This window comes from Macaca mulatta, chromosome 4 (assembly GCF_049350105.2).
Source record: "Macaca mulatta isolate MMU2019108-1 chromosome 4, T2T-MMU8v2.0, whole genome shotgun sequence".
Classification (NCBI taxonomy): domain Eukaryota; kingdom Metazoa; phylum Chordata; class Mammalia; order Primates; family Cercopithecidae; genus Macaca; species Macaca mulatta.
This window is the reverse complement of record NC_133409.1, coordinates 124,925,651-124,949,795: the sequence shown is the minus strand read 5'-3', so window position 1 is coordinate 124,949,795 and position 24,145 is coordinate 124,925,651. Positions and strand designations below refer to the sequence as shown.

At 36.8% G+C, this 24,145-nt stretch overlaps 1 protein-coding gene across 2 annotated transcripts in view; it reads left to right on the top strand.

Moving 5' to 3' along the window:
* PRIM2 (DNA primase subunit 2) overlaps nucleotides 1–24,145 on the top strand; it is a 312,401-nt gene that overhangs the window by 45,399 nt on the left and 242,857 nt on the right. For both annotated transcript variants that reach the window (XM_077998744.1, NM_001266600.1), the window contains 2 exon segments: nucleotides 13,747–13,842; nucleotides 15,873–16,010. In XM_077998744.1, the coding sequence (XP_077854870.1) occupies nucleotides 13,747–13,842; nucleotides 15,873–16,010 (234 nt within the window).

The window sequence follows — 24,145 nt, the reverse complement described above, 5'->3', positions numbered from 1 at the left end:
TAGTCCCAGCTACTCGGGAGGCTGAGGCAGGAGAATGGCGGGAACCCGGGAGGCGGAGCTTGCAGTGAGCTGAGATCCGGCTACTGCACTCCAGCCTGAGCGACAGAGCGAGACTCCGTCTCAAAAAAAAAAAAAAAATTAAAAAAAAAAAAAAAAAAGAACTGGGAATATAATCCTTATGACACATTTACCTGTGCTTAGGTTCATATGTTAGTGAGGAAGATATAAATGCTTATAGCATTGTACATAAATAATATAATAACTATATCTTCCAGCAGACAGGTATGTACAAGCATGGAGGTGGGAGTAACTATGCCTGAGGAAATCTGGTGAAACCTAGCAGAGGTAATATGTTAGCTGCATAGAAATTTTCCGGTAGAAACACTGGGTATGGAAAGACATTTCAGATATGGGAAATATGTGTAAAGTCCTAGAAGTGAAAGAAAGACAAGGTGCGCTATAGGAAGTGCAGATAGGTTGGTATAATTGGAGGGCAAAGTATTTTAGAAGAAGAAAATTAAAACTAGAAAGAGTTTAAAAGGGCCTGGGATAAAAAGGAACTCTGATGGACACAAAGAGCCTGTGTAGTGGGGGATAATGGAGTAAGCGAGCAGGAAGGACACGGAGGTGTGGTTGGGGAAAATGTGTGAGGGTAGGGGTGATGCGTTGCTTGTGAATTGTGCTGTGATCCTGGGAGTGGACTGCAGAAGTGGAGTGTGAGTGGGTCAGAGGATGCCAGCGACTGTGTGAAACTAGTGTTGACTGCATCATCCATATGGGTGTAGCAGTCCATTTGGACAGTGGCAGGAAGGTGGATGTTATGATGTTGACAAGATTTGGATTTGGACTGTGCCTGTTCCAGGTTTAGTACTGAAAGTCTCACATCCTGAGAAACCTCTCATTCCTGGACAAACTGGGATGGTTGGTCACCATAATGAGATACCAGAAGGATATGACGAACTTGAGGCATTGAAAGGTGGAGAGCAATAATCTGTAAGTGGGGAGGAGCTGGCTATGGTGGAGGAAAAAGGAGGGAATAAGGTTATGTTAATTTATGCTAGCATGGTGTTCTCATGAGATAGCAAGGAGGTAGAGGTCTTAAGTTACCTGTTTTTTTTCCCCAAAATATTTGTTTTCTTGTAGAAGAGAAGAAATATGCTTTAGTATAAGTAAATAATCTTTCCTTTTTAGTGTTAATTTTACTGTATTCCAAATGTGCCTATGCTGTTAAAAAAGAAACAGTAATAAAGTAACCAGACAATTGATTTTTATATTGATTAGCTTGGCAGTATTACTGAGACATCAACATACTAATTAGAATGTCAGGATATTAAATTATCATTCATTTTCTAACTTTTAATGTTTTGGATGATTATAAATGACAAAAAAATTTGTGAGTGAGTGAAGTACCATCCCATCCCATCAATTTTAGTTAATTAATTTCAGCCACACAGTGGTAATTATTTCCTTTTTTATTTTCTATTTTTGTCTCTTTGCTAAAGATTTTCCAATTAAAATTTTTTCCTATTATATGGCTCTCCTTTATACATTTAAATGAAGAAAGCACGTTGTAAGAATTGGATTACAGATAGAAAAAAAAGTTTAAAACTAACTTTTATTTTAGGTTGATAAATGTTTGGGTTATTTATCACTGTGTCAGAAATACCTCCAAACCTAAAACAACAATTCCAAAACCTAACATTAAAACTTAAAATCCAACTTAATTCTAAAACTTGAAACAATACCCATCTTATTATATCTCACACTTTTGAGGGTTAGGGATTCAGACTGGGCTTACAGGGCAATTGTTCTGTTCCACATAGTATTATATATGGGGTTTCTTAGTTGACAACTAGTCTGGTCTAGGATGTCTAAGACGGCTTCACTCACATGCTTGTGCATATGTGAGGACTTCTAGAAAGCTGGACTCTGCTGGAAGCCTTTCCATGTGATCCCTCCAAGGAGGTGGTTGGACTTCTTACTTCGTGATCTAGGACTCCAAGAGAACGAGGCAGAATCTGCCAGTCCTCTAAAAAAATAGGGCTGGGCCTGGCAGGGCATCACTTGTTCCTGTCAAAGTAGTCACAGGCCAGGCCAGATTCAAGGGGAGGGCAAATAGATCTTAACTCTCAATGGAGGATGTTTCAAAGACTTTGCAGCCATCTTTAATCTCCTTGTACTCCAGATTGATGATTAGGTCACAGTGCATTTGGGAAACAAACTGCACTTTATAGTCACAATATTTGCTGACAATATGGAACCTATATTTATTTGAAATGATAATAATGGTATTCAAAATTATGATATTTACTTTCAGCATTTGATCTATTCACAAAGTTTTAACTTCCTTATAAAAGAAATGATTCCTAATTGTTTTATTGTATGTATATCATACATTTATTTTAGAAAAGCAGATTCTTTTCCTGGGATATGCTATTTAGACCAATGATGTATGTTGAACTACTAATGGACCTTAAAAAAAAAAAAACATACCCCTCAGGGCTTCAGTCTGTAGGTCTGGGTGGCACCAGGATTCTGTAATTTTAGAAAGCTTCACTGGCAAATAATATACGTACTTACTTAATGACCAGGGTCTAAGAGAGCTGTGTAGATTCAAATAGAAAACTCCTATCCAAGCTATTTATAAACATAATTGAGTATTGTTGATTGGAAGCTTATAGAAGCTTAAATCTCTGGGAAGCCTTATTTATATCTTTACTTTAGAGGCCAGTGTACTAGACTAGTGGTTCCAAAATAGCATCCCCAAGATGATCATTTGGGAATGTGGGAAGGAAATAAATAATTCAACATGTATTTTTGGTCTCATCCATTCTTCATTTTGGGGGTGGGTATGGCATGTTTTAAGTGCAGAATGTGTAGTAATACATGCATATAATTTATAAATATACATGTTTTGGAAGTATGTGCTGAAAAAACTTTATTGATGACAATATGTGATGCAAAGATGGAGATCACTATTCCAGTCAGTTTAGGTTATGCATTGGTAAAGAACCCCAAACCTCAGTGACTTACGGAAAGGTTTGTTCCTTGTTCATATTCTATGTCTTCATGGGCCAACTACAACCCTGCTGTGTGTCATTTTGACCCTGGACTCAGGCAGATCGAGTAGGCTCTGTATACTAGAACTTCACCAGTTGCTGCAGCAAAAGGAGAGAACTGGGCAAACTATATGCTCATAAAGCTTTTGCTTAGGAATGAAACATGTTACTTCTCACATTTCACTGGCCAAAGCAAGTCACTTGGCTACGCCTTAGTTCAGCAGGTAGGGGGTGTGTGATTCTCCCTCAGTGAGGGACTCAGTACAGGGTGAATAGTAATACAGTCTACACAGACATCCACTACCCTTCTATTTACTGTGTAGAGTATTTGCCTCTCCAGAGCTGCTCCTTAATCTGCTTTCAGGATTTTGACAGAGTGAAATTGCCTCTCTCAGTTTCTGGTTTGATGAAGAATATAAAAAAGAAAAAGACATACAGCCAAAATCCTTAATTCTATTAGCAAGGCAGCATATGAAACAACATAATTTTGGAATATGGAAATATAACTTTACCAAAACAGTTAAAACCCAGTGTAATTTTTACTTGATAAAAAATTATACCATTATATTATGTACTACCATTGGAAACATTCAGGTACTGACTCTTGAGTGGGTGGATATGAATAATAGGGATTGAGATGTGAGGACTTATGAGTACTGGTGGCAAGAGCAGAACTTCAAAGCTAGAATGTTCAGAGTCTCTGTTGATTGAACATTAATCAGAGTGAAGGTTGAGCATCTCTAAAATAGTAATGCAAGTCACTCAAAAAATGTGTGTTTCATGTAGAGCCATTTGTTTATACATCTCTTTTTAGGAGGATGTTTACTTTGTGAAGCATACTACACCTTGATTATAAGATGTTGCAGTGATAACCTAGCTGGCTTTTTTCAGTTATTTTGAATACCCCTATAGACCAAGACCTGTGTTAGTTTAATGAAATGACAAGTTTATAGAAACTGCGTTAGTTGCAGTAAACATTTCACTTTATTACTTGAGGAAAAAGCCTGAAATATAGAAACTAATCAAAATGTAAATTACAGATAGTAATAACAAGTGTTTACCATGTATTAAGGGTGCGCTGTATATTAGGCCTATTGTATACACTTTACATACTTTATTTAATCCCAATAAAAGCTACATGAGACAGGTATGATTTTCTTCATTTTATCCCTGAAGAAACTGAGGTGTAAAGAGGTTAACTAACCTGCTTAAGATTCAAAGACAGATTTCTATGATTTTGAAAACTATTCTCTCTACTAGTTTACTCTGCTTTTATAATTGTTCCACTGTATCTGTTTTTACTTGTATTCTTTGTTAGTAGAAGCAGGAAGCCATTTAATCTTGTCTTGCTCTTTCAGAGAATGAGTAATTTTTTGGGTATGCAGCCCGTAATCTCATTTAGGAGAACCCAAATAAATGAAATATCCTCATATTTTGTCCAGTAGTTTTTAAGGAGAATGCAAGACTAAAGAGAATATTCAAGATTATTTTAGGAATTTGAAATAATGAAGTCAATAGCAGTTTATACTAATTATTTGATAGTAAAGTTTCAGACAGTCATCCTACATTTTTCAGTGAGAATTGTCTTATATTTTCCATTTCCATTTTGGTTACAACTAAATAGATAAATGAAGATTTAGAATGTGTTTGACAAATGGATACATTTTTTAATTCACCAAAGAAAAACAGAATATTTATTTATAGCCCATGAAACAGGAAGTGACATGAAATTTAGATAGAATGTGCATGATTTAGAGTGTATTTGCTTACTTTGGGCAAAAAGTTTAGAAACACATTGAATTCTTAGAATTTTATCTATAACTTTTTTTTTTTTTTTTTTTTTTTTTGAGACAGAGTCTCACTCTGCCACCCCGGCTGGAGTGCAGTGGTGCGATCTCAGCTCACTGCAACCTCTGCCTCCCTCCCAGGTTCAAGCTATTCTCTTGTCTCAGCCTCCTGAGTAGCTGGGATTACAGGCGTGGGCTACCAAACCTGGCTAATTTTTGTATTTTTAGTAGAGATGGGGTTTCACCATGCTGGCCAGGCTGGGCTCAAACTCCTGACCTCAGGTGATCTGCCCACTTCAGCCTCCCAAAGTGCTGGGATTTCAGGCATGAGCCACTGCACCCGGCCCAGAATTTTATCTACAACTTCTAATCTGAGCAAGATTAGATAGCTTTTATTCTCTTTGGGTGGGGGTAGATTTCAATGAGAAGAGATATTGCATTAAACTCTAATTTTTATTTAAGTTCTTGAATTTTTTTTTTTCAAAATTATATCTTATATATTTCTAAGGCAGAAGACTATTTGGAGAAGTAAAGTCTCTTGTAGCTAAAGTACTCTGTTGTGTGGCAGTTGAACTGATGTGTGCTTCCCTGACATTTACTTGGTAAGCAGTTAATTGCTTACCAAGTTAGAAATAACTGTGGCATCAGTAATACAATACTTGAATTTAGGGAAAGGTGAGATGCTGTATTATGCTAGGTGAAGTATTAGTGGTACTTAGGTATTGATGTGGGATTTGTTTAGTTAGAACCTAAAACAATATTAGGACAAACATCTGTATGTTCAAAGATACTAGTTTATTGCTGTATAAAAAGTGATTATAAAAGGATCATGACAGGTTAACACATTTGGCTTCAACTTCAGTTTTGCCAGATCTAGGGAAGATTTATTTGGGCAACAAACAATATATGTAATCAATTATAATTATTCTTATTAATGGTGGGGAACACAGAGATGTATATTAAAATTTTATTTAATTTCAGATAAATGTTTATTGGGAAAATTTGAAATATATTTTTATGTTTAAATCGGATGCTTACTTAAAAAGCAATGAAAGACCATCGTGAAGACATGAAGATTTCTTCTCCTTTCACCCTATCTCCCTGATCAGTGTCTTCCTTTATTAATTGCTGTTTGAGAATTATAGCTTGGCTCTAAAACTTAAAATAGCTGCTTCCTCTCAGATATTCTCTGCAGTGTGTATCTCATTGCCTATTTGAGTTTCAGAGGGTTTCCCTCATGGAATGCAAAGTGAGAGGTAAATAGTCAATTAAGTAGAGAAGTTACTGTCAACAGAGATATATGTAAACAAAAAAAATACTACAGCAAAATAATCTGGCTTTAGCTCTTAGGGAAATATTTGCTATTGCTAAACCTCAATTTAAATACTCTAGAATGAGTGTTGATTATCTATAATTTGTGCTCTGACCCTTTAAAATTTTTACCTATAAAACTTCTCATGGCGTCTAGTTGTATTACATTTTTAGTTTCTATATCTTTATCTTGTCCATCACCAAAGAGGAATTGAGGTGAAAGTTTCCAGTTGATGACTTTGTCTTCCATTGCTTTTAATGTTATATGTTTGTTCAGCTTTCCTGCAAAGTAGTGTCTGTTTATTTGTTTGGAGACCACATGGCCTAGTGGATCTTAGCATTGGATAGACTTTGGTTGGAAATCCAGTTTGGTTTCTACTCGTATTAATTAGCTGTAAAACTAAGATAATATCCACCTTGTAGGGTTATTAGTAGGATTAAGTGAGATAGTATAAGTAAAATAGTTAGCATAGTAACTAGTAGATAGTACACATGGATTTCAATCATCATCAACTTTTGAATAATCTGCTAGATTGGCACACCTAAACTTCATCCTCTGCTGTATTTCAACTTTCATATAATAAATGGTGAGTGAAGTATTAAGCCCAGCATCTGATGTGCTCCCTCCTCTCACCTCCCGCGTTCCCTCCTCTCACCTCCCGCCCTCCAAAAGGCCCAGTGTGTGTTGTTCCCCACCAAGTGTCCATGTGTTTTTATCATTCAGCTCCCACTTATAAATGAGAACATGTGGTATTTGGTTTTCTCTTGCTGTGTTAGTTTGTTAAGGATAATGGCCTCCAGGTACATCCATGTCCCTGCAAAGGACATGAGCTTATTCCTTTTTATGGCTGCATAGTAGTCCATGGTATATATGTACCACATTTTCTTTCTCCATTCTATCATTGATGGGCATTTGGGTTGATTCCATGTCTTTGCTGTTGTGAATAGTGCTGCAGTGAACATATGTGTGCATGTATCTTTGTAATAAAATGGTTTATATTCCTTTGGGTGTATACCCAGTAATGGGATTACTGGGTGCAGTAATATTTCTGCCTCTAGGTCTTTGAGGAATCCCCACACTGTCTTCCACAATGGTTGAACTAATTTACTCTTCCACCAGCAGTGTAAAAGCCTTCCTTTTTCTCCACAACCTTGCCAGTATCTGTTGTTTTTTGACTTTTTAGTAATAGCCATTCTGACTGGTGTGAGGTGGTACCTCATTGTGGTTTTGATTTGCATTTCTCTAATGATCAATGACATTGAGTTTTTTTTTTTTTTTCATGTTTGTTGGCTGCATGTATGTCTTCTTTTGAGAAGTGTCTGTTCACGTCCTTTGCCCACTTTTTAATTTTTTTTTTCTTGTAAATTTGAGTTCCTTATAGATACTGGATATTAGACCTTTGTCAGATGTGTAGATTGCAAAAATTTTCTCCCATTCTTTAGATTGTCTGTTTACTCTGTTGCTAGTTTCTTTTGCTGTGCAGAGGCTCTTTAGTTTAATTAGATCCCATGTGTCAATTTTTGCTTTTGTTTCAATTGCTTTTGGTGTTTTCATCATGAAATCTTTGCCTGTGCCTATGTCCTGATTGGTAATGCCAATTCTAGGGTTTTCATAGTTTTGGGTTTTACATTTAAGTATTTAATCCATCTTGAGTTGATTTTTGTATATGGTATAAGGAAGGAGTCCAGTTTCAATTTTCTGTGTATGGCTAGCCAGTTCTCCCAGCGCCATTTATTAAACAGGGAAATCTTTCCATGTTGCTTGTTTTTGTTAGGTTTGTTGATGATCAAATGTTGTAGTCATGCGGTCTTACTTCTGGTTTCTCTAATCTGTTCCATTGGTCTTTGTGCCTGTTTTAATACCAGTGCCATGCTCTTTTGGTTACTGTAGCCCTGTAGTATAGTTTGAAATCAGGTAGTGTGATGCTATAAGCTTTGTTCTTTTTGCTTAGGGTTGTCTTGGTTATTGGGGCTCCTTTTTGGTTCCATATAAATTTTAAAATAGTTTTTCAAAAAATTCTGTGAAGAATGTCAGTGGTAGTTTGATGGGATTAGCATTGAATCTATAAATTGCTTCGGACAGTATGGATATTTTCATGATACTGATTCTTCCTATCCATGAGCGTGGAATATTTTTCCATTTGTTTGTGTCATCTCTGATTTCTTTGAACAGTGGTTTGTAGGAAGAGGTCCTTTACTTCCTTTGTTAGCTGTGTTCCTAGGTATTTTATTCTTTTTGTGGCAATTGTAAATGGGATTGCCTTCTTGATTTGGCTCCTGGCTTGGCTACTGTTGGTGTGTAGGAATGCTATTTATTTATTTATTTGTTTATTTTTTGAGACAGAATCTTGCTCTGTTGACCAGGCTGGACTGCAGTGGCGTGATCTCAGCTCACTTTACAACCTCCACTTCCCAGGTTCAAGTGATCTTCCTGCCTTAGCCCACTGAGTAGCTGGGATTACAGTTGTGTGCCACCATGTCCGGCTAATTTTTGTATTTTTAGTAGAGACAGGGTTTCACCATGTTGGGCAGTTATGAACTCCTGACCTCAGGTGGTTCACCCGCCTCAGCCTCCCAAAATGCTGGTATTACAGGTGTGAGCCACCTCACCCAGCTGGAATGCTAGTGATTTTTGCATGTTAGTTTAGTATCCTGAGACTTTGCTGAAGTTGCTTATCAGCTTAAGAAGCTTTTGGGCTGAGACAGTGGGGTGTTCTAGATAATGGATGATGTCATCTGCAAACAAGGATAGTTTGACTTTCTCTCCTCCTATTTGAATATGCTTTATTTCTTTCTCTTGTCTGATTGCCTTAGCAGGAAGTTTCAAGACTATGTTGAATAGGGGTGGTGAGAAAGGGCAGCCTTGTCTTGTGGTTTTCAGGGGGAAAGCTTCCAAGCTTTTGCCCATTCAGTATGATACTGGCTGTGGGTTTGTCATGTATGGCTCTTATTATTTTGAGGTGTGTTCCTTCAATACCCAGTTTATTGAGAGTTTTTAACATGAAGGAATATTGAATTTTATTGAAGGCTTTTTCTGCATCTATTGAGATAATCATGTGGTTTTTATCTTTAGTTCTGTTTATGTGATGAATCACATTTATTGATTTGTGTATGTTGAACCAACCTTGCATCCTGGAGATGAAGCCAACTTGATCGTGGTGGATAAGCTTTTTGATGTGCTGCTGGGTTGGGTTTACAAGTATTTTGTTGAGGATTTTTGCATCAGTGTTCATCAAGGATATTGGCCTGATATTTTCTTTTTTTTTTTTTGTATCTCCATCGGGTTTTGTTATCAGGATGATGCTGACCCTTCTTCTGTTTCCCAGGCTAGAGAGTAGTGGTGTGATCATAATTCACTGTAGCCTTAAACTCCTGGGTTCAAGAGATCTTCCCACCTCAGTCTTTTTTTAAAATTAGCTGGGTGTGATGATGTGTGTCTGTAGTCCTGTCTCAGTTGGGACTACTAGGTACACACCATCACATTCAGCTAATTAAAAAACATTTTTTTAGGTTGTGTATAATGGTTTATGCCTGTAATCTTAGCCCATTGGGAGGCCAAGCTGGGAGAATCACTTGATTTTAGGGATTTGAGACTAGCCTGGGTAACATAGTAAGACCCTGTCTCTATAAAAAATTTAAAAAATGGCCAGGCATGGTGGCTCACACCTGTAATTCTAACACTTTGAGAGGGAAATGGGGGAGGATCCCTTGAGCCCAGGAGTTCGAGACCAGCCTGAGCAACATAGGGAGCTACCATCTCTATAAGAAAAAATACAGTAATATTAAAAAAATTTAAGAATAATTAGCTGGGCATGGTGGTTCGTGCCTGTAGTCCCAATTACTCAGAAAGTTCAATTACTCGGTGAGCCATGATCATACCATTGCATTCCAGCCTGGGTGAACAAACAAGACCTTGTTAGAGATGGGAGTTTCACTTAGTCACCCAGGCTAGTCTCAAACTCCTGGCCTCAAGCGATCCAACCGCCTCAGCCTCCCAAGTAGCTGGGATTACAGATGCCAACTCCCGTGCCTGGCCATTTTTATATTTTAACCATTCTAATTGTCATGTAGTGGTATGTCATTGAGGTTTCCATTATGGTTTCAAACCCTGATGACTAAGGAGGTTGAGCATCTTTTAATACATTTTTTTGGCTCTTTGAGTTTTCTTGTTTGTAAAGTGCCCGTTAATGTTTTTTGCTCATTTTTCTATTGAATTGACTCTTTTTTGTTGTTTCTGTCTTGGCTGTTCTTGGCCCTTTGCATGTTCTTATACATTTTAGAACCAGCTTATAAATGTCCACACACAGAGGCATACACAAAAGCTATTATGATTTTGTTTGGGAATGTATTGAATCTATAGGTTAATTTGAAGATATTTAAAACATTTACAATATTAAATTTTCTGGTTGATGTTTAGGGTATGTGTGTTAATTAATTTTTCTCCAGTTTCTCTCAGTAAGATTTTATTTTTTTGTTGGTGAAGGCCTTGTACATATTTTGTTAGATTTATTCCTAGATCCTTGATAGTTTTAATTCTGTTGTAAATGGTAGCTTAAAAAATTCGATTACTGAATTTTGTTGCTGGCATATAGAAATACAATTGGTTTTTCTATATTTTTTTATTTTTTGAGACCGAGTCTCACTCTGTTGCCCAGGCTGGACTGCAGTGGCATGATCTTGGCTCACCACAACCTCCACCTTCCAGGTTCAAGCAATTCTCCTTCCCCACCCTCCTGAGTAGCTGGGATTACAGGTGTGCACCACCATGCCCAGCTAATTTTTTTTTTTTTTAATCTTTAGTAGAGATGGGGTTTCACCATGTTGGTCAGGCTGGTCTTGAACTCCTGACCTTGTGATCCATCCACCTCAGGCTCCTGAAGTGCTGGGATTACAGGTGTAAGCCACCGCACCTGGCCGGTTTTTCTATATTTGAATTCAGAAGCCTGACTCAATTAGGCCAATAGTTTTAATAATTTATCGTGGATCCTTCTGGATTTTCTAAGTATACTAAATCATATAATCTGCAAATAGAGAGTTTTAGTTCTTCTTTTTCAATCTTGATCCTTTTTTTCCTTACCTATGTTGTTTTTATTCATGGAGTCTCATTTCCTGGTGTGCTTTGTTACTGTTGTATGCTGGAGATTGTGTTTGGAAAGTTATTTGTGGACTATATTGAAGCTTAGGAGGATTATATCTTTCTAGAAGGGTTTTCATTTGTCTTTTTTTTTTTTGTCATTGGCCTGGGGTCATTGTTGATCCAGGACAATTTTAATTTAAATCTGGAATCTGAGATCTCAGACCCACTAGATAAGTTGAAAATGGGTTGCAGATCCATATGAAGGCTGATAAGGTTCTGGTTCATCCTCAAGTAATTGTTCACAGTTACAGGAATTTCAGGGGTTTCTTCCTGACTCCATTGTGTTTTACATTTCTGTGCCTAAATTTTTTTTGTCTATTTCTAGAATTTTTTTTTTCTTTTTCCTTTTTTTCTTGTATAGGCCTATTCATCTCTGAAATGTCATTTCTTATATTCAACTAGACGTGTGTTTGGAACCTGTTTAATAAAACACAGATTTCATTTAGTGATATAAAATAGCACATCACAAAGGTTTTTTGTACATTGCTTGATTTTAGGTCTTAGGGCAGGATATTTGTATGTTCCTGTAAGGGCTCAATGGGCTCAGGAATGTCATTTCTTAGATTCAAAATGTGTGTTTGGAACCTTTTTAATGAAAACCCAGGTTCCATTCAGTGATATAAAACAGCACATCAGAAAGCTTTTACCTTTTCTTCTTCTTCTTTTTTTTTTTTTTTTGAGATAAGGGTTTGCTATGTCACCCAGACTGCAGTGCAGTAATGTGATCATGGCTTACTGCAGCCTCTAACTCCTGGGCTCAAGCAATCCTCCCACCTTAGCCTCCCAAGTAGCTGAGATTACAAGTGCGTACCACCATACCTGGCTAATTTTTTATTTATTTTTTTTTGTAGAGACGGAGTCTCACCATGTTGCCCAGGCTGGTCTCAAACTCCTGGACTCAAGTGATCCTCCTGCCTTGGCCTCCAAAAGTGCTGGGATTATAGATGTGAGCCACCATGCCCAGCCTTTTGCTTTTAAAAAAACAAATCACTTTTTATGGTTTCCACTTCATACAGATTGTGCTTGTCTTTTATTTCTTTACACATGGTAATAGTTATTATCTGTAAACTTTGTGAATTCTTCTGTTGTTTTTGTTTGTGAAGTATAGTTTTAGTATTTGGAAATTGATTCATAGGAATACTTTGAGGTGTACTGTGACGGTTCCTCCAGAGAGGATTTGAGTTTGCTTTTGCGAGGTGCCTGGCCTTTTGAATCAGGTACTGCCTTAAAACAAGTTCAAGGCTTGGGATTCCCTGATAATCCTACATTATTTGAGCAGGAAGGTCTCTCGTCAGATATCCCACTTTGTGTGCCTGACTTTGTATATTAACTTTCTGTGCTGTAAAGATGTTTTTAAAATTTTATCAGTGTTTTGTTTTGTTTTCTCTAGGAGGTTGACTTGAGTAATATAGCCTGTTTTACTGAAACAGCAAGTTCTACTGCAGTTTATTTAACTAGATACATGTTGGACATTTAGTTTTTTTCTTTATTATTATAAATAACAATGTAATGAAGAAAAGTTTTTATTTGTGTGCTTGTCCTGTTATTTATTTGTGATTAATTTGGAAATAAAATAGTTACAATCTGCATTTTTAAAGGCTATTTGCTATATATTATCATAGTATGGTACACAAAGATTGTCCTAACACTGTATATTCTAAATCTTGTTAATTTTTACTATTTTCATAGATGGAACATATTACACATTATTATTTTAATTTAGCATTTATTATTTTTACTTACATAACTATTGGCGTTCATGTTTTACTACTTTTGGGTTACAAAAGCTTACATACTGCCAACTAGGGGCTTACCGAGGCTAACTCACATATCAGATGATGTAAATATTTCCTTCAGTTTGTCACTGATATTTCATCTTCATTTACAAAAATATATATATATATTGGTCTTGAAGTTTAACACTTTTACTTATCAGATCTATCAATTTTTTATAGGGCCATAATCAGTCTGAGATAATAAATTTGTAGTTTTTCCTAGGAAAACTAGTGTTTTAAGTTTGGAATTGTCTTATGTGGCTAGAAAATTAAGAAATAGTCAAACCACTCTAACCTCAATTAGGATAGATTAATAAGTTAACATAACTCAAATTAGGATAATGCTCACTTTTAGTCTATATTAACCTGAGTTTTATTATAAATTTTTTCCTTTTTCTCATTAAAATATTTTCTCTTTGTCTGCTACTGTTCTTTTGATGTATACCTTCAGAAACTGGCAAGGTTAAAATTTGAAAGAATATTCAATTTAGATTTTTTTTCTGTATTTTGCCTTCACTAATGATAATGATTCAGATATCATGTTAGAAATGATTTGAGATATCAAGGTTTTAAAATTTTTAATAAAAGTAAACAGTATTCATTAATACAGGAAATCATTTTATTGAAACTGAATGAGGACTTCAAATTTTTATAACAGCTTAAAATGTTTTTTTTAGATAAGTGATGAAGAGAAGACTCTTCGAGAACAGGAGATTATTGCCTCATCACCAAATTCGAGTGGATCTAAGGTGGTGTTGGAGTCCATTTATAAGGTATGTAAACATGTAAAATACTTCCTAGGTTTTGTTAAATATGTCACATTAAGCTTTATATACATATTTAATTAATCCATTTTTATAGCCTCTCATCACCACAGCTATTGCGTCTCTTGCACAGATACTGTCCTCATTGCACTAATGGTGTGCCAGTGTTCTCTGCTGGGCTGTCCTTCCACAGACGCATTCCCAACCCTGCTTGGGCTCTGACTTCCCCCTACAGGCTGTTTTCCTAAAGGAAACCCTTCTCACATTGTTTGGGTCCTTACACCCTGCACTGGGCTGTCCCCTGCCAGGAAACCCTCATCACCCATTTGGCCCAACACTCTGTTTGGATTGCTGCCTTGCGTGGAAGCCCCTTTCGCTTCTCTTGGCCTCTGACATTGTGGTGTCTTGCCTCATGGTCTCTGGCATTCCACTGGGCTCTGGCATTGTAAGCCTACTTTTTTCCTATGGGAATGCCCTCCTTAACCTACTCAGATTCCATCATCCAGTGCTGGGCCACCCCAGTTTCCCCTCCCCACTCAGTGTGGTAACTACTTCACATGAACCCTTCCAAAAGGGGAAGAGGGATGAGTTTAAATTCATTTTACAATTTGATAACTGTAACCCCACAATTTCCTTTGAAAAGAATGTGCTAATTATTATGAGTGAGTGCCAGTAGTTTAAAATCCTGCCCCATTCCAGCTTCTTTGTTTCGACTGTTGGGCCATCATTCAGTCAGCCTTTTAAGCTTAGAGTGTGGGGATCAATATTTATTTCTCTTACACCACACATTTCCAGTTACTCTGCCTTCATGTCATCTTTTGCTTCTACTTGGGCATTTTTATTTCCTCTGTGACCACCTTAATAAGCTAGAATCATGGAATATTATGGCTAAAGAATCCCTAAGGGTCAGTTAGCCTATCTCTTCCTCCCCTCTCTCAGTTTTACAGATCTGGCTGCCGAGATTTAGAGGCATTCATTAAATTCACCAAATAAGTCTAGTCAGTATCAGAGCTTGGACTAGAACTCATGTTTCTTCTCTATATTATTGCAGTAAACCCTCTTACCTGCTCCTCTAATATGTCCTATCTAAGCTACCTATTTGGTGCAGTATCACACAGTTCTATCCTGTAGGGCTGTTTGACTTTCCATGTGTGCCCATGAGGGCAGGGACTGTGTTGTAGTTGTAGAAATCGGTAAATTAATTGAAAGTTGTTAAAAAACACATGATCTGTTTATAGTGTGCGATTTCGTTGGATATACAGAAAATTGTATGCATTTATATTTAATTCTTCCTTAAAACTTGAATGAATAGGCAATTTGGGAGTCATTTTTCACCTACTTTTTTAACCTCGTTTTTTTAAAAAAGAAAAACTATTGGAGAGTAAGAATGATTTTTACAGTTTACTAATATACTTTGCTCATTTCAGAATTTTAGGATTGTTCATGGGGTTTAAAAATCTAAGATTTTAAAAAATAAATACTTGGGGCAAATGCTTATTTTAATAGCAAAACCGAATGCTTATTATTATTTCCATTTCTTAGTATTGAGATTAGCTTTCTCAATATATTTCTCTGGAGTGAGAATGGAAACGTAGATGAAGAAACTGGAATTACTTTACTTACAAGTAATTTTCAGCACTGAATATGTTGTGTACAAATTAGGATTCTCTCTGATGCAGAATACGGTGTGGGATATGTGAGGTGAATGCAACATGTGTAGAAGTCTTGAGTTAAGAGTTTGAAATCCTGGGGATTATGTTTTGTAAATTCAGAGGTTAAGGAATAAAAGAAAGTATTCCAACTTGGCCTTTTAGTGTTACTATTTTTCAAAACATAACTCTGAAACGAACATATTTTTGTACTGCCACTCTTTGCTAGTGCTGTTGAGTTTTAAGGAGGATAAATTAATCATTTTGTTATTCTTTTGGCTCTGCTAGGACTAATGAATTTCTTTGTTTATACTTTATACATATGAAGACTTAGGAGGATTTCTTAATGACAGGTGCTGACTTATTTTCCTTGTTTCACTCTTAATTCAGATCCCTTTTGCTGATGCTCTGGATTTGTTTCGAGGAAGGAAAGTCTATTTGGAAGATGGCTTTGCTTACGTACCACTTAAGGACATTGTGGCAATCATCCTGAATGAATTTAGAGCCAAACTGTCCAAGGCTTTGGCAGTAAGTATTTTACTTTATTTCCATATTTGACATGTTCACACTTTCAGTTATATACCCTTGGTAGTTTTGTTCTGTGTTTCTCTAGGAAATAAGTTAATTCAGTTTTCATAATGATATTCAGGTTACTTATGATATTGTACTATTAATCCCAAAACTCCTAGGTTTTTATTTGTTACTACTCATAGTTGGTTTTTAAGTTTTTTTTCTTGATCCTACTAATACCAATGCTGAGTGATTAATTTTGTCAGTAACCTCTGTGAGTTTCTTCATGGTCATGTCTTTTTTCCTTTGAAATAGACTTCATATATGGCTCTTAACAATTAATGTGGCCTGTGCTAGATATAACTCCTAGATTTCTGTTCTGAATTAGTATTTGGTATCAGTAGAAGACAGTATAGAAGAAAATCTTAAATACTAACACAGTGATATGCTAGTGCTGCAATGAATAGCTCCGTACTGGGTGAATTTGGAGGTAGCTGTGTTGAACAAATGACATGATCAGTGATTTTTAAGTAGTTTGTTGGAAGTGTGACTCTTAAGTGGTCATATCTTAAAACTATATACATTTTTATATGTAAAACAGATATTTTACAGTTGTTGTCTCTTAATCTGAGTCTAGTTTTTAATACTTTTTTTGTACCTGATGCAGAAGAAGACCTCAAAGTTGTGTGACATGGCTGCTTTAAACTACACTGATCATAGTGTAAGCATATGCCAAGCTTTCCTTCTGAGTTAACAATTTAATATTTTCTGATATAAATAAATTTTTATTGATTCTCTGGGGTTACCTAAATATGTATACTTTAGCTATGTCAGCATTTGGGAAGACTGAAATATTAACTCTGTGTTTATTAAATGAAGGAATTTATGAGAACACCTAGCATAACAGATACTTAGTAACTGTTAATATTCTTTCTCCATTCCTAATCCTGTTTTTTCTTTATCCTCATTAAAGTTGATGCTTTTAAATTTTTTCTTTACTTGTCTGTCACTACCCTAGATTATATTCTAGTTATAACTAAGAATAGTGTCTTTTACCACTGTGAAACTCTGTGGAAGACACTGATGTTTGTCTACTGTTTGGCCATTGCTCTTTTATTATTCTTAGTTTTATTCACCCATTTTCTCTCTGTTGACATTTTAGACCACATTTCTTTGTGTGAAATAGACAAATATTTTCCAGGATATTGGACAGTCTTAGCTGTCATCTATTAAATGCTGGTGGTGGCCCCCAGTCTCCATGACAACCAAAAATATCACCATACATTTCAGAAAACTTCTGGCATGTTAGTACTACTTTTAAGCTGATCATAGTCATTTCCTTCTTACCAAATCTTTGATTTATGCCTGTGACATTGTAATTGTGGCTAAAAAGTATGAGTTCTTTGGGGACTTCTTAAAAACAGTTTTTCTTGCTAAAAAAAAAAAAAAAAGAAAAGAAAGAAAGGCATGTGGGATGAAGCAGTCTTTTTTACCCCCTCTGGATATTGTTGTAACTGAATGTGATGCCTGGAACAGCTGCAGCCATCCAGAGATGAGGCAGGTACCTTCGGGACAACCCGATTTGCTGCATAGACATGTAGAAAGATGGAAAGAATCTGAGTCCTTGTTGCGGTCATTGAGTTGCTAAATTAACCTATTCTGGAACCACCAAACTTTATTACATGGGATGATGAAGTTTTCATTTTTAAAGGCACTAACTTAGGAACTCATATTTGAGTGGAATTCTCTTTCTCTAGTAGCAGAAAGCATCCTGGTAACTAGATCAATGTCTGCATTAGTATTTTCTTTTCCAGTTGCAGTTAGTAGCCTGTGCTACATTAACCAATAAATATAATCTGCTAGCTCATAAAATTGAGAAGTCTAGACATAGTATGGACTTCAGACATAGCTTGCTGAATGTTTCATCCCTTTCTCTGAATATATCTTTACCCTTATGTGTATGCCTTATCCTCAGTCTGGCTTTCTGATGGTTGCAAAAATAGTTACCATGGGATCAGGCTTTATTTCTGTATAGCATACTATCTAAAAGAGTTGCTTTGTCCCAGGGCAGAAGTTTGAAATCAAGGTATTGGCATGGCCATGCTTCCTCTGAAGGTGCTGGGGAAAGATCTATTCCACATCTCTCTTCTGGTTTCTGGTAGTTCTTTGACTTGTGGCAACATAACTCCAGTCTTCACATGGCATTCACCCTGCATGTCCCAAATTTCTGCTTTTTCTAAGGGTATCAGTCATATTGGAATATCATTTTTCTGAGGATATCAGTCACCTCTCAACTCCAATGTGACCTCATTGTAACTAAGTACATCTGCAACAATCCTATTTCTAAATAAGGTCACATTTTGAGGTACTGGGGGTTATTACCTCAACATACGATTTTTTTTGGGACAGAGTTTAATCCATATCACATGTCTATCACTAAAGCAGTTATTGTGGTTTAAGGGGTAGCCTAGCCTAAGATTGTATGTCTGCCCGTTTAGATGGGGGATCATGGGAGCTGAGAGTCAGTGTGTTCCTGGAACCACAATATCCCAAACAAAAATGGATAATTGTTAGGAATGGGGAGAGGGGAGAATGATGATGGGGAGGCAGACAACAATTTTCTACTACCTAGAAAAGACACTTAATATGAATTAAATGTACAAAGTTTTTCACTTTGTAATTTCTATTCAAGCCAAGCTGCCCAGTGCCTAATAATCTAACTATGAAAATAAATCTGAAATTCTTTTACTTTTGGGGTTTTAAAGCTACTTCTGATTTTGTGTATTGCAAAGCTTAAATACATTTTTAGTAAGTTTTGACTGTTTATTTTATAAATTTGCCTTGAAAGCAACTTTAAAAAGTTGTACATTTGCCACACATTTTTATTTTAGATAAGTCAAGATATTCCATGTATATTTGTGATTTATCATCCCGATATTCCAGTGTAGAAAGAAGGGTATGTGGCAGATTTTTGCGAAATTTTACAATTTTTTTCTACTTTCTGGGTAGAAGTGAGGGATCTATACTGAGAGAAAAGACAAAACTTGGGTTCCTAAGTTTGTAGTAAATTCATTTTCAGCCAGCTGCACCTATGCTTTGTACCTCGTTGATAAGAAATATAGTATTTATGAACTTTTAATTCCATTCTTCTTCTTTCTACTCATTCTTCCTGCTCCAAGCATACTTTTTAAAAAAAATTAATACTTTAAAAAACTTTGAAATATCACAGACTTACAGAAAATTAAGTAGAAAATAGCAACTTTTTCTTTAAATCATTTGAGAATGAGTTCCCAGCCTGATGTCTTGTCACCCCCAATACTTGTTAGTGTTTATTTCCTTCATACAGAACATTTTCCTGCATAACCACAATTCAACATCAAAATAAGAAAATTAATGTTGATAAGTTACTACTGTCTAACCCTCAGACCCCATTGAGGTTTCACCAGTTGTCTCAATCACATCCCACACGCAATTTTAATTCACATTTGTTATTTAGTTGTCACCTCTCTTTAGTCTCCTTCAGTCTGCGACAGATTCTTAGTTTCTCTTAGATTTTCATGGACTTTGTTACTTTTGAAGATTATCAGCAGTTATTTTGTATCTCTCAGTTTGGGTTTATCTGGTGTTTCTGCCAATTTAGATTCAAGTTAGACATTTTAAGCAGTACTGTTACAGAAGTTATACTATGTTCTTTTCATTGCATTCTGTCAGATTACATAATTTTGATTCAGCCCAATTCTGATTGGCTTTATCAAAATTTATCCATTCTCCTGTTAATAGGCATTTGGCTTTTTTTTTTTTGGTTATCACAAATACTGCTGCTGTGAACATCGTAGCACATATTTTGGAAAACATATTTCTGTTGGTTATGTGTTTAGGAATGGAATTGTAGGGTATTGAGTATATCTGTGTACAGCTTTAATGAATTTAGATTTACTTTAAATGGATTTATTCTGGCTGAGTGGGGTGGCTCACACCTGTAACCCTAGTCCTTTGCGAGGCAGAGGCGAGAGGATTGCTTAAGCTCAGGAGTTTGAGACCAGCCTGGGCAATATAGTGAGAATCCATCTCTACTAAAAACAACAACAACAAAAACTAGCCAGGTGTGCTGGCATGTGCCTGTTAGTCCCAGCTACCTGGGAGGCTGAAATGGGAGGATCACTTGAGGCTGGGAGATCAAGGCTGCAATGAGCTATAATGATGCCACTGCACCTCAACTTAGGTAGCAGAGTGAGACCCTGTCTCCAAAAAAAAAAGAAAAAAAAGAAAGAAAGAAAAGGATTTGTCTTGATTATGGGTGGGGGTGGGCTGTGGAGAATTCTGGCCTTGGTGTCTTGGATTTAATAGAAGATAGATAGTGACTTGCTTTCTCCTGGGTGGTTCACGGCTGAGCCTGGTTGAGAGGAGGTCCAGAGAGCACTTTTTCTTATGTAGAAGAGTGGTGGGAGTTGTTGCCTGGGAGCCTGTCCTGACAGCTGTGGAAAGGAGCAGGAGGGAAGCGAAGGAGTTTCATTTAGGGCTGTGGCGAAGTAGAAATCTAAACCTATTGCTATGGTCTCTTTATTACTGTCCTTTCCATTGAGGAAGGTTTTGACCTTGGAGTATGTAATTGAAAAATTTCAGCTTTATAAATGGAAATATTCTTGTATGATAAGAAAAAGTACCCTAAAGTAGATTTTTTGAAAGGTATTTTGATGAGTGGTAGAAGATGAAATAAATGGTTCTGGGGGAAGTTGTAAATTGATAAGAGTTTTACCCCAGGTGATATCTGAAAGCTTATTCTTAACCTATGATCATATGACTTTTATAATATAGCTATCTAGCTTTTGAACATGGTTTAGGACTGATAAAAATTTGACATTACTTTTTCCTGTGATAGGAACTCTGTGGCCCCACTTCCTCTCAGAACCTTCCCTTAAGTCCCAAGATTGTGCTAAGTGTATCTCCTTTGTGTTCCCACAGCATTCTGCACACGACCAAATTACGGTGAAATTATTCTCATTATGTGTTTTCCTCCTCAATTAAAATGTAAGTTCTTTGAGAGTGAGGGATTTCTCTTAATTCAAATTTTTATCAAGTGTAGCATGTGGCACATAGGGTTAGTGCTCAGTAAAATTGTATTGAACTGACAGATACCAAATAATGATATAAACTTCCTTTTGTTCAGTTTACTGTTTATATATACTGTTGATCCCACTATAAGTCACTGAGACAGAAAGGGGTTATAATGTGCATTATATGGATGAGGAAAATGCAGCGCAGAGAGGCCAAAGTAATTTGTCCAAGATTATGTTGGCTAATAATTGCTGGAGCCCTGACTTGATCTTAGGTTTTCTGATTGTAATTCTTAGGGTCTTTTGATGGTAACTGTGCCTTTGTCAAGAGTTGTATAACCAGGTGATTTAGGTCTTCAAACTCTGATAAAATTTTCAAAGGTAAGTATATTAAGGTCCAGTCACAGAGCAGGCACAAGGGGTGAATTTGGAGCTATGATTCAATAGATTGATAACCAGTTAGGGAAAAGAATGAGGGAAGATAGATTTTTTTTTGCTTCATATGGCAATTTTGGAAGCTATAGCCAGTTCTTTTATTTAATGGTTTATTTTTAAATAACTTTTTATTTGTTTATCCATGCATAGTTTTGGGTACTAGAGGTACACTACTTAACAAATGAGATGAGATTTCTTCTCTTACAAAGCTTATATTCTAGTGGGAGATAGACAATTATTGAAGAAATAAACAATAACAATATTGTAAATGACATGAGGGAGCCAGCTGAACAAATATAGAGGGAACTGCATTCCAGACAGGAAAAGTCACTAATGCAAAGGCCCCAAAAGGGAGGAATCTTGGCCTTTTTTTAAGAATCAGAAAGGCCAGTGTAGCTAGAGCATAGTGAGCTACGGTAGAGCGCTACCAAATAAGGCTGCAGTGGCTAGGTGTAGGACTCTGTGAGACTTTGAGGTAGAGTCCCAGGGTAAAGAGTTTGATTTTTTTTTAGCCTAATATAGTGGAAAGACATTGGATGATTTTGAATAAGTGAGTGATATGTTCTGATTGATGTTTAAAATAGATGACTGTGGCTGCTGCTTGAAAACCATTTTGGAGGATAAAAAAGGAATGGAAGTGGGCGGACTAGTCTGGAAGTTTTCACATTAATCTAGATAGTGACTTGAAATGGATTGGTTGTGGTGATGTGACTGAGAGAAGTCAGTGGATTTCAGTTAGTTTTTGAAGTATTATTAACGTGGTGGATTGGTTGTGAGAGAAAGAAGAATCAACATAATGATGATGAGAGCTTAAGCGTAGTGAAAATTTAATATTTGCCAAGTGCTGTTGTAAATGCTTTATATGAATTAATGCATTTAGTCTTTATAGTAACCCTATAAGGCAGGTACCATTATCACTCTCTGAGGCTTGGAGTATCTTTGTACAGGTAGTGAGGAGCAGAAGCAGGATTTGAATCCATACAGTCTGGCATCAAGGTCTATGTTCTTGACCACTGTATTACACTGCCTAGAATTTTGGCTTGAATAATTTATTAGGGGGTGATGCCTTTGCCAAGATGTAGAAGACTCTGAGAAAAATACATAAAATAAAATAAAGAGTTCTATTCTGACCATGTTAAGTAGAAGGTTCTTATTGGTTACACAAATGGAGATGGCAAGTTTGAAGTCGGATTTGAGTGTCTAAATTTTTGGGGAGGAGAATGGGAAGCCATGAGACTCCAGGAAGAGTGTGGGATGTCAGTGGAGAAGAGAGGGAGCCCACAGCAGAGCTTGGTTTCCATACACCTCCACTTGATATCATTAAGCAGAGAACATACTTTCTTTGTTGTTGGAAAATCAGGCAGATCCTTAAATTGGAGCTGGATTTCTTTGAGGCAAAAATCTCTTTTTCCTCACACAGTGTGACTATTTATTTTTATTTTTTATTTTTAGACAGGGTCTCTACTCTGTCACCCAGGCTGCAGTGCAGTGCTGCAATTACAACTCACTGTGGCCTTGACCTCCCAGGCTCAGGCAGTCCTCCTGCCTTAGCCTCCCGAGTAGCTGGGACCACAGGCATGTGCCAACATGCCTGGCTAAGTTTTTATTAATAAAAGTTTAATGTAGAGTTGGGGGTTTCCCTGTGTTGCCTGGGTTGGTCTAGAATTCCTGTGCTTAAGTGATCCTTCCACCTGAGCCTCCCAAAGTTCTGGAATTACAGGCATGAGTCACCATGCCTGGCCTTAATTTCACTTTCTATTTGTGAGACTCATCCTTAGAGGGTACTGGTAAAACATTAATGAAACCAGACTTCCAGAAAATGTATTTATACACATCTTATTTAGATATAGAAAAAAGGACTTTGAGAAGTTCCCAGGAAGGTAATTGACAGGCAGGTAAGTGGTTCTTACTTGGAGTCACAGAAAAAAGCAAGGATTTTCTTTTTTTGAAAAGGATTTCCTTTTTCACATTTAAAAAGTACCAGTTGGGTCTGTGGCTGACTAAGTGTTTGTTGATTTGGAAAAATATGCTTTGTAGGCACTTGATCAGGTAATTTTTATTTCTAAAGAGTTTGGAATCCTCTTAAATCTTGTATCCTCTTTTAAAAAGTAGTGTTCAATTTTCTTCCTTAAACTGTGATTAAATATAATTAATCTTCTTGAATGGTTACTTAGTTGGGAATCATATAGGAGTTTTCTTTTTTTGTTTTTTGAGATGGAATCTCGCTCTGTCACCTAGGCTGGAGTGCAGTGGCGTGATCCCGGCTCACTGCAAGCTCCGCCTCCCAGGTTCATGCCATTCTCCTGCCTCAGCCTCCCAAGTAGCTGGGACTACAGACGCCCACCACTGCGCCCGGCTATTTTTTTTGTATTTGTAGTAGAGACGGGTAACCAGGATGGTCTCGATCTCCTGACCTCGTGATTCGCCCACCTCGGCCTCCCAAAGTGCTGGGATTACAGGCGTGAACCACCGCGCCCGGCCCATATAGGAGTTTTCTTACTATTTGTGTACAACTAGCTGATGTCTTGGGTTCTGGTTAACATGTCTTTTTATATATACTGATTATTTAATGCCATTTTAAAGTGGTCACTGTGAACTAGTCCGTGCTGCAGTGAATCCGTCAATATGCAAGTAGTGGATAACATACTTTCACCTCCACCCTTA